We start from the raw sequence: 10,403 nt of genomic DNA, 5'->3' as shown, positions 1-10,403 counted from the left end.
ACAACCTGGAACTGTGGGTGCACCATGCCACCTTAACTCTCCAGCCTGGGCTGTCTCACACAGTGCAGTGCCAGTGACATGCAGCAAAGCCCTCCAGGCACTGCGATCACTCAGCTGTCACCAGGTGGCGCTCCACACCCAGCTGAGTTGCATGAATTCTCCCTGAGCCACTCACGAATCACACAGAGAGAGGCACCAGCCAAATCCCCCCAGCTCCCAGCCTTACACCCCAGAAATATACTGTCTTGCACTGCTCAAGACTACTTGGACAGTGCAAGCTCATGAATTGGTTCGCCACTCCGACAAAGGGTAGTGGTCATGCAACAACCCTTGTTAACCTGAGCTGGGAGTCTCTAAACATGTCAACCCAAACTGCCCTGTTTTAGATAAAACATAAACCAGATTTATTCATGACACAAAGACAGATTTTAAGTGATTATAAGTGTTAGAATCGCAGTCTAAATTCAATTTCTGACCTCTGTGCCTATTTTTCACTTTAACAGACTAAGCAAGATTTGAATCAAACAACTTTTCTCACTCCACTGAATGTTCCAGGCAGCTCACAGTTCTCAAAACACAGGCTGGATTCCCTCCCCAGCCTGGGACCAATCTCCCCAGCTCGCAGTCTTTGTCTTCCAGTTGATCTTCCAGGTGTTGAAATGGGGAGGTCAGAAGCCAAGTGGTGACGTCATCGACCCTCATTTATACTTTCTCTTCGGGTACTAGAAAGCTCCTTGCTGTGATGTGAGGGTCAGGCAGCCCCCACTGGGTACATGCCCTCTCTGAGGAGTCTCTGGGAGGGCCACTTGGGAGAGTGCCTTCTCCTTGATGGGCCGTCAACGCCTGTCTGGCCAGTGTAGCTGCTCCTTCGTCCCTACTGAAAGGCTGGCAGTGGGCATCTCTCATCCTCGCCACATATTCCTGTAACCAACACAGAGCAAAACTTCATAACTTCACATACAATGGCAACACGCACAGTCCAAAAGGATAGTCGTGTTAAACAGATCATCACTTCTCAAATGATACCTCACAAGGCATTTATTGTACAAAACATACGATTACATCACAGGGTTCCAGGGTGGTAGTTTGAGGTACAGAGTGTCACAGCATATGGGTGGGGGAACAGCGTGTGACAGCATGGGCAGACTGGGGGTTGGGGTTGACTTGAGGGCTCCAGGGATTCACTTCATTGCAGGGTCGGTCCAGTTGGCACCAACAAGTTGAACGTGGCTACTTCTGATCCGTGCCCCGTGGTGCGCAGGACTCGGCTACAGAGGACACAAGAGCTATCACTGATGTCCGTAGCACTGATGTTGATGCTCCCCAGCTTGTGCCTGCGTTTCTGGACCAGGTCGACCCTTGGCTTTGTCTTGGCAGCCACCTTCTTCAGATGGTTGTGGAAGGTTAGCATGCGAGCCAGCTTCACGCCGGGATAGGTCACGTCGCACAGCGTTGCCGCAGAAGGACACTTTCAGGGTGCACTTAGCGTTCATGTTATCAAGATGGGATGCAGTGACTGTTGGTTTGTGGCAGGGTTGGCTTGAGCCTCCATTTCCGGAGATATTCCTCCCTGGTGTTTAGGTCCCTGTTCAAGGTGGACTCAACGTCATGGAAGGTGGCTGCTTGCATTGCCAGGGGGAGGTCATCTGCATCGGCAGATTTGCGCGACTTCGGTGGCGGCATGTCGCTCGTGTAGACGCTGAAGAGCGTCGGCGCGAGTACTGAGCCTTGGGGCTGTCCGTTGTTGAAGAGCCAGGGCGAGATGACTCTATCGCCCAAATGGACATGTAGCCACCTATTGCTCAGCACCGTCCATAGCAGGCGTAGTGTTTTGTGGTAGTGGACGATCCTTGCGAGCATCAGCATCTGGCCTTTAATCCAGACCAAGTCATAGGCCGATGACAGGAATACAAAGGCTGCGCCCGTCTTAGATTTCTTCTGGAATCCAGCCGCCATGTGCATCGCAAGGGACAAAACTTGGTTGCGTTTAGGCCGGAATCCCGCTTGTTCTTCGGGGATCACTGAGTCGACGGGAGGGCTGATTCTTTGGAGGATGATACGTTCCAGGCGTTTGTAGGTCGTGCACAGGAGTGATATCGGCCTCTAGCTTCCCGAGTCATCAGTTGGCTTCCCCGGTTGGAATATGGCACTGACGATTGCCTCCTACCGAGCTTTTGGGATGATTTTGGTGTAACATTTCGCCAGCCATGGGAGTCCCTTGGGACCTACTTGATGAAGAAATTCCAGGGGGATACCATCTCCGCCAGCCAGCTTCCCTTTCTTCATTGGGGCTAAACCTTCTTTATTTCGTCTGTGCTGATGGCGGTGGGGTCGTGTGGAGAGACTGGTCGTTGGCCGGTGTAGCTGATGATGGTGTTTCGTCTTTTGGTGCTCTCCACCAATTTGGAGGCTATGGCGTTGGGCCGGACTTTTGAGGTCTGATTTTCCGTCCAATTAGCGATGATGAGATGTCCTAGTAGGACCCAGGCATGGCGACTTGAGTGTGTGAAGTCCAGTCCTTGAACTGGCTGAGTCTAGAGACTAGCAGGGCTTTTGTAACCTGTGGGCTGCCCGACTGGTTGTACTGCTGGGGCAGATCCTGGGTCTCTTTTATCCAGCAGGGAGTGTTTTCTTCCTGGAAGCCCATGGAGATGCTCTTCTTGGCGGTGGTAAGCCGGCCAACAAACCAGTGATAACATGCCGGTGTCACCACGTTTTCGACACATTCCCTATAGCTGTCCCAGTCGGCTTTGGCTAGAGTCCACTGTGGGATTTGTTTGGACAGAATCACAGGGCTTTCGATGCCGAGATGGGTGGTGATAGGCCTACGTTGGCTGTTGGAGAAGTCGGGAAGTATTTTGTGACATGCATGCAGCGTTGAGATGATGGAGGGGTCCGGGTTGTGGTTGCAATGCCAGCGAGCAGTGTGGAAAGGTGCTCGCTGCTTGGGTTCGAAGACCAGTTGCAGATCTTACGCAGACATCCAGTCCAGGGGACGGTCTGTGTGTGTGCGAATACTTGACAGTCCAAAAAATACGAGTTCACCCCCAAACAGAGCAGGGCTTGATCGAAAGTTTGTGGGTTCTGCACAAGACAGTTCAAAATGTAAACCACCCTGGACAAATTCACGGCCCTGCATTGTCCCGGTGGCAGGGAAGACTTCTTTCTTTCATTGTACGCTGCGGTCGGCAGCTGTCCTGTGGCCCCCAAGGAACAAAAGACGTAACTTGTCCTCTGGAGGGTGAAATACACCGCCCAAGTAGCAGAGCAATATCCTCACAGCCAGCGGGCCCTTGTGTACCCGTGGTGAATCCCTCGCTGATAAAGTCGGTCGTTGTTTGTGGACCTTTTCTGGTAGTACAGTAATGTATTCCCAGTACTTTGTCAGATGCGCTTTGCGATGTTCTTTCAGAAAGTTTGGATTGTTTTTAATGAATTCATTTTTTATTGGGGCCAAAATGTTTTCAGCTTTTGGCCCAGTTTTTAGTGTGTCCTGATGAGGGTTAAATATGGATTAATTAACGAAGCAGATGCCTTTAAAATAGAGTATGTTACATAGACAAAGGAGCACAGACACAAACTTGCCACCCAGAAAAACCCACTCGCTATTTGTCTCACATTATTAAACATCGGTGCATGTGGAAATCTGGTTAAACTCTCTGGGGTGAAAACCTGGACTGTTGGGGGTCGCTGAGACGCAAAGTCCATGTCTTAAGCAATGACCACTGGAAAGTTGTACTCTTTGGGGCTCAGGGACGGCCAACCCCTGGCCTCTCTGCTTTCTGTCACCGCTAGGGCCCACCCCTGACTGCCAGGGGAGAGCACCCCCTCCAGGAAGAGGCTGGGGCAGCCGGGAGCTTCCCCCCACAGCCAGCGCCCGCTGCTGGGAGCCAGGTGTCACGGAGTGTGGGGGAGTCCAGGCCCTGCACCCCTCTTCCTGGGATTCACTGAGACTCTCAGCCAGCCAGTAAAACAGAAGGTTTATTGGACAACAGGAACACAGTCCAAAACAGAGCTTGTGGGTACACCCAGGACCCCTCAGTGAAGTCCTTCTGGGGGAGCAGGGAGCTTAGACCCCAGCCCTGGGGTTCCCTGAGTTCCTCCACCCAGCCCCAAACTGAAACTAAACCCACCCAGCAGGTTCCCTGCTGCAGCCTCTGTCCACATTCCTGGGCAGAGGTGTCACCCCCCCCTCCCCCTCCTGGCTCAGGTGACCGGCTCTCAGGTCTCCCGTCCCCAGGGCACATTCCCAGGTCAACACTCCCCCCTCCCTGCTGCGTCACATCGTCACATCTCTCCCCCCTTCGAGACTGAACTGAGCGGGGTCACTGTGACCAGTGACCTGGGGAAGTTCGGGGCCCCCTCTCCGGGACAGCGCATCCGCTATCAGGTTGGCACTTCCCTTCACATGGACCACGTCCATGTCGTAATCCTGCAGGAGCAGGCTCCACCTCAGGAGCTTGGCGTTGGCTCCTTTCATCTGGTGCAGCCAGGTCAGGGGAGAGTGGTCGGTGTACACGGTGAAGTGTCGCCCGAAGAGATAGGGCTCTAGTTTCTTGAGGGCCCACACCATGGCCAGGCACTCCTTCTCGATGGCCGCGTAGTGTTGCTCCCGGGGTAGCAACTTCTTGCTCAGGTACACGATGGGGTGTCTCTCCCCCTTTTCATCCTCCTGCATTAACACCGCCCCCAGTCCCGTGTCGGAGGCGTCGGTGAACACCACAAAGGGCTTGTCAAAGTCTGGGTTTGCTAGAACTGGGCCACTGACCAGAGCCTCCTTCAGCGCCCGGAAAGCCTCCTGGCACTGCTCGGTCCAGACCACCTTGTCTGGCTTCCCCTTCTTGCATAGCTCAGTGATGGGGGTGGCTATGGCGCTAAAGTGGGGCACAAATCTTCGGTAGTATCCTGCCATCCCAATAAAGGCTTGGACCTGCTTTTTGGTGTGGGGAGCGGGCCAGTCTCTGATCACCTCCACCTTGGCCGGTTCTGGCTTTAGGCGGCCGCTCCCCACCCGATGGCCCAGGTAAGATACTTCAGCCATCCCCACCTTGCACTTCTCCGCTTTGACAGTCAGCCCAGCCCCCTGGAGTCGGTCCAGCACTTGTCTAACCTGGGACACGTGGTCCTCCCAGGTCTGGCTAAAGACACAGATGTCGTCAATATACGCCACGGCAAAACTCTCCATCCCCCTCAGGAGCTGGTCCACCAGGCGTTGGAAGGTGGCCGGCGCTCCCTTGAGGCCGAAAGGCAGGGTCAGAAACTCATAGAGCCCCAGAGGGGTGATAAAGGCCGATTTCAGCCGGGCATCTGCATCCAGCGGCACTTGCCAGTAGCCCTTTGTAAGGTCCATGGTGGTAAGGTACCGAGCTCCTCCCAGCTTGTCTAGGAGCTCGTCCGGCCTGGGCATGGGGTAGGCATCCGATACAGTGATGGCATTGAGCTTCCGATAGTCCACACAGAACCGGACTGACCCATCCTTTTTGGGGACCAGCACCACCGGCGAGGCCCAAGGGCTGGCCGATGGCTGGATCACCCCCAAAGCCAGCATGTCCCGGACCTCTCTTTCCAGGTCCTGAGCAGTTTTCCCTGTGACTCGGAAGGGGGAGCATCTTATCGGCGGGTGCGACCCTGTCTGCACCCGGTGGACAGTCAGATTAGTGCGTCCAGGCTGGTTGGAAAACAGCTGTCGGTACGGATGCAGCACCCCCCTGACCTCAGCTTGCTGGGCAGGGGTGAGCTGATCCGAGAGGGGGATTGTTTCCAGGGGGGAACCAGCTCTGGTCCCAGGGAATAGATCTACTAAAGGGTCATCTCCCTGCTCCTCCCACTGACCACACACAGCTAACACCACATTCCCCCTGGCATAATATGGCTTCATCATATTCACATGGTACACCCGGCGGTGGTGGGCCCGGTTCGACAGCTCCACCACATAGTTTACCTCATTGAGCTGCTTGACGACCTTGAACGGGCCCTCCCAGGCGGCCTGTAGTTTGTTCTTTCTCACGGGGATGAGAACCATCACCTGATCCCCGGTGGCGTAGGCACGGGCCCGCGCCGTGCGGTCATACCAGACCTTCTGCTTCCTCTGGGCTCTGGCCAGATTCTCCCTGGCCAGGCCCATGAGTTCAGCCAGTCTCTCTCGGAAGGTCAGGACATACTCCACCACTGACTCTCCATCGGGAGTGGCCTTCCCCTCCCACTCGTCTCTCATCAGGTCCAGGGGGCCCCTCACCCTCCTTCCATATAACAGTTCGAAAGGCGAAAATCCGGTAGACTCCTGGGGCACCTCCCTGTACGCGAACAGCAGGTGAGGTAAGTACTTGTCCCAATCCTGCGGGTGCTGGTTCATAAAGGTTTTCAGCATCATCTTTAGCGTCCCGTTAAACCTCTCCACCAGCCCATTGGACTGGGGGTGATACGCTGAGGCCCAGTCGTGCCGGACCCCACATTTCTCCCACAAGCACCGGAGCAGGGCCGACATGAAGTTGGAGCCTTGGTCTGTCAAGACTTCCCTGGGGAACCCCACTCGGCTGAAAATGGTCAGGAGCGCATCTGCCACGGTGTCTGCTTCAATGGAAGCTAAGGGCACTGCCTCGGGGTAGCGGGTGGCGAAATCTACCACCACCAGAATGTATTTCTTCCCCGACCGGGTCGTCTTGCTGAGAGGCCCCACGATGTCCATGGCCACCTTCTGGAAAGGCTCCTCTATGATGGGCAAAGGTCTCAACGCCGCTTTCCCCTTGTCCCGGGCCTTCCCCACCCTCTGACAGGGGTCACAGGATCGGCAATACTGCCGGACGGTGGTAAAGACCCCGGGCCAGTAAAAGTTCTGTAGCAACCTCTGCCGGGTGCGCCGGATTCCCTGGTGCCCTGCGAGGGGGATGTCATGGGCCAGGGACAGGAGCTTTCGGCGGTACTTCTGGGGGACCACCAGCTGCCTCCTGATCCCACAGGACTCCCCTTCCCCTGGGGGAGCCCATTCTCGGTACAGGAACCCCTTCTCCCACAGGAACCTCTCCTGGCAGCCTCTCCTCATGGTCCGTCCCTCACTGAGGTCGGCCAGGTCCCTGAGCTTCTGCAAGGAGGGATCTTTCCTCAACTCGGCCTGGAACTCAGCGGCTGGGGAAGGGATGGGGCCCGGTTCCCCCTCCGTGGCCAGGTCTGAGGCCGCAGCCTCTCTGAGCCGTGCCCCTCGGCGCTCCCTCCCCACCCGAGTAGGGTCTCGCGCCTCCAGTGTGGTACCCTCCCCAGGGTCAGGTCGCAGTGCCCCTCGCCGGCTCTGGCTACGGGTCACAACCAGGGCGGTCTGGGGGTCGCTTGGCCAGTCCTCTAGGTCCCCCCCCATCAAAACTTCAGTGGGCAAATGGTGGTGTACCCCCACATCCTTGGGGCCCTCCTTGGTCCCCCATTTCAGGTGTACCCTTGCCACGGGCACCTTAAATGGGGTCCCGCCCACCCCCGTCAGGGTCAGGTAGGTGTTGGGCACCACCCGATCTGGGGCCACCACCTCGGGCCGGGCCAGCGTCACCTCCGCGCCCGTATCCCAGTATCCATTGACCTTCCTCCCATCCACCTCCAGGGGAACAAGGCACTCTCTCCGGAGGGACAGCCCCGCACCCACCCTGTAAACCGAGCACCCTGAGTCCAGAGCCTCCAGCCCTCTGGCGGGGCTGGCTGGGGGTACTCTTCCCTCCTGAGCAGGTGGCAAACTGGTAGCCCCCCTTTCCTGGGTCGCTTGCCCCTCGTCCAGCTGAGTCCCTACCCAGTTAACCCTGGGTAGGTTGGGTCTGCTCAGTTTGTCCCTGAGCCCGGGGCACTGGGCCCGTACGTGGCCTCTCTGGCCACAGTGATAGCAGCTCAGGTCACGTTGGTCCCCTCGAACGGGTCGGAGGGGCCCGACGCCAGGCCTTCCCCTTTGGAGGGGGTTCTCCCTATTTCCCCGCTGGGAGGCCCCATGGTGACTCTCTCTCTGCATCGGGGGGGGGCCTGTTCTTTTGGGACTCCTCCCGGCTACCCCCTGACCGACTGTTCACAAACTCGTCGGCCAGCTGCCCTGCATGCTGGGGGTTCGCGAGCTTTTTGTCCACCAGCCACAGCCTCAGGTCGGAAGGGCACTGTTCATACAGGTGCTCCAGTACAAACAGGTCAAGCAGGTCCTCTTTAGTTTGGGCCCCCGCTGTCCACTTGCGGGCATATCCCTGCATCCTGTTGACCAGTTGTAGGTAGGTGACCTCAGGCGTTTTACGCTGACTCCGGAACCTTCTCCGGTACATCTCGGGGGTCAGCCCAAACTCACGGAGCAGGGCCTGTTTGAACAGTTCATAGTCCCCTGCCTCTGCCCCTGTCATCTGGCTGTAGACCTCCACGGCTTTGGGGTCCAGTAAGGGGGTGAGGAACTGGAGCCTGTCTGCAGGGTCAACCCTGTGCAGCTCGCAGGCATTCTCAAAGGCCGTCAGGAAGCTATCTATGTCCTCCCCCTCCTTCCGCTGGGCCAGGAAGCACTTATCAAAGCTCCTTGCAGTCTTGGGTCCCCCCTCACTCACCGCAGCCGGGGCCCCACTGCTCCTCAGCCTGGCCAGCTCCAGTTCATGCTGTCTTTGTTTCTCCTTCTCCTGCTGCTCATGTTGACGTTCCCTCTCCTTCTCCTGACGTTCCCTCTCCTTCTCCTGACGCTCCCTCTCCTTCTCCTCCTGCTCATGTTGACGTTGTTTCTCCTTCTCCTCCTGCTCATGTTGACGTTGTTTCTCCTTCTCCTCCTCCTCATGTTGACGTTGTTTCTCCTTCTCCTCCTGCTCATGTTGACGTTGTTTCTCCTTCTCCTCCTGCTCATGTTGACGTTGTTTCTCCTTCTCCTCCTGCTCATGTTGACGTTGTTTCTCCTCATGTTGACGTTGTTTTTCATGATCCTCCAGCTCCCTCATTTTCCTCTCCCTCTCCCATTCCAGCCGCATCCGCTCCAGGGATGGGGAGCTCCGCTGGGAGGATCCCCTGCTGGCTGCTGGGGTCAGGGGGCCCTCGGTATTCGCTGGGCTTCCCACAACCCCTCCCCCAGGCATAGGTAGGAAGGGTCTCGGGGTGTCCTGGGCAGCAGTCTGACCCCTCCCAGCCTGGTAAGGCCCCAGGGCCCACGCTGCGTCCGCCGGGCGGCTTCCCTCAGGGACAGGGATCGGGTCATCCAAGCGATCCCTCTCCTCCAGCTGGGCAATCAGCTGTTCGTTGGTGGACCTCCCGACGCGCAGCCCCCTCTGCCTGCACAGCTCCACCAGGTCGCTCTTAAGGCGTTTAGCGTACATCTCCCGGCTGGCCACTCGCAGGCCGGGCAGCTGTCCACGGTTTCCAGGAAAAGCCCCTAGTGTGCCAGTCCTTCTTGAGGTCACCACCTCTTTGCCAGGGTCGAGCTGCAGACTCCTCCGCCCCTGGGACCGCTCGCTGCAATCCCCCGGGGGACCCTGTTACTGCAAAAGTCCTTCTCTCTGGTCACACACTCCCAGGGGTTAACCGCCCCCTGAAACAGTCTCTCTCTGAATCTTCAGCACGCCTGGTCCCCGTCAATCCCCCTTCGTTTTACTGTTCCCCAGTCACTTACTGCAGGAAGCGCCGTTCACGGGGTGCAGTAGATCCCACCGCTGCCACCAGTTGTCACGGAGTGTGGGGGAGTCCAGGCCCTGCACCCCTCTTCCTGGGATTCACTGAGACTCTCAGCCAGCCAGTAAAACAGAAGGTTTATTGGACAACAGGAACACAGTCCAAAACAGAGCTTGTGGGTACACCCAGGACCCCTCAGTGAAGTCCTTCTGGGGGAGCAGGGAGCTTAGACCCCAGCCCTGGGGTTCCCTGAGTTCCTCCACCCAGCCCCAAACTGAAAACTAAACCCACCGAGCAGGTTCCCTGCTGCAGCCTCCGTCCACATTCCTGGGCAGAGGTGTCACCTCCCCCTCCCCCTCCTGGCTCAGGTGACAGGCTCTCAGGTCTCCCGTCCCCAGGGCACATTCCCAGGTCAACACTCCCCCCTCCCTGCTGCGTCACATCGTCACATCAGGACTCCTGGGTTCTGTTGCTGGTCAGTGGGCCCCAGACTCCAGGTGCTGTCTCAGGATAAGGAATAGGTCGGGTTCACCACGCTCCCCAACCAGCTGCCTTTGAAATGTGTGAAGAAGGGATTTGACTTTACTCTCATGGTGGCTGGTAAAGGGTTAAACCCCATGCACCCCTATAGCCCCCCCTGCTTGGGATAGAACCCAGGAGTCCGGGCTCCCAGCCCCCTGCTCTAACCCACTAGCCCCCACTCCCCCTCCCAGAGCCGGGGAGAGAACCCAGGAGTCCGGGCTCCCAGCCCCCTGCTCTAACCCATTAGCTCCCACTCCCCCTCCCAGAGCCGGGGAGAGAACCCAGGAGTCCGG

The 10,403-nt window shown here is 57.4% G+C and overlaps 1 protein-coding gene across 1 annotated transcript; it reads right to left on the bottom strand.

The window, feature by feature from the left end:
- Positions 1 to 451: 451 nt before the first annotated feature.
- LOC141988455 (uncharacterized) lies at positions 452 to 9,337 on the bottom strand. The gene is made up of 2 exons (XM_074954246.1): positions 8,547 to 9,337; positions 452 to 921 (listed from the first exon to the last, which is right to left on the bottom strand). The coding sequence occupies exons 1-2, from the start codon at positions 9,294 to 9,296 to the stop codon at positions 703 to 705; spliced, it is 969 nt and encodes a 322-aa protein (XP_074810347.1). The 5' UTR covers positions 9,297 to 9,337; the 3' UTR covers positions 452 to 702.
- Positions 9,338 to 10,403: the final 1,066 nt, after the last annotated feature.

The sequence above is a fragment of the Natator depressus genome, chromosome 6 (assembly GCF_965152275.1).
Source record: "Natator depressus isolate rNatDep1 chromosome 6, rNatDep2.hap1, whole genome shotgun sequence".
Lineage (NCBI taxonomy): Eukaryota > Metazoa > Chordata > Testudines > Cheloniidae > Natator > Natator depressus.
The sequence above is the reverse complement of the archived record's forward strand: the minus strand, read 5'-3'. Positions and strand labels throughout refer to the sequence as shown.

Bases quoted from the DNA above. Each gene is read 5' to 3' on its own strand.
- LOC141988455 (XM_074954246.1), bottom strand. From the start codon at position 9,296: ATGTACGCTAAACGCCTTAAGAGCGACCTGGTGGAGCTGTGCAGGCAG. The intron at 922-8,546 runs GTGAGTGAGGGG...TGTTGGTTACAG, and splicing joins GCAGTGGGGCCCCGGCTGCG to GAATATGTGGCGAGGATGAG.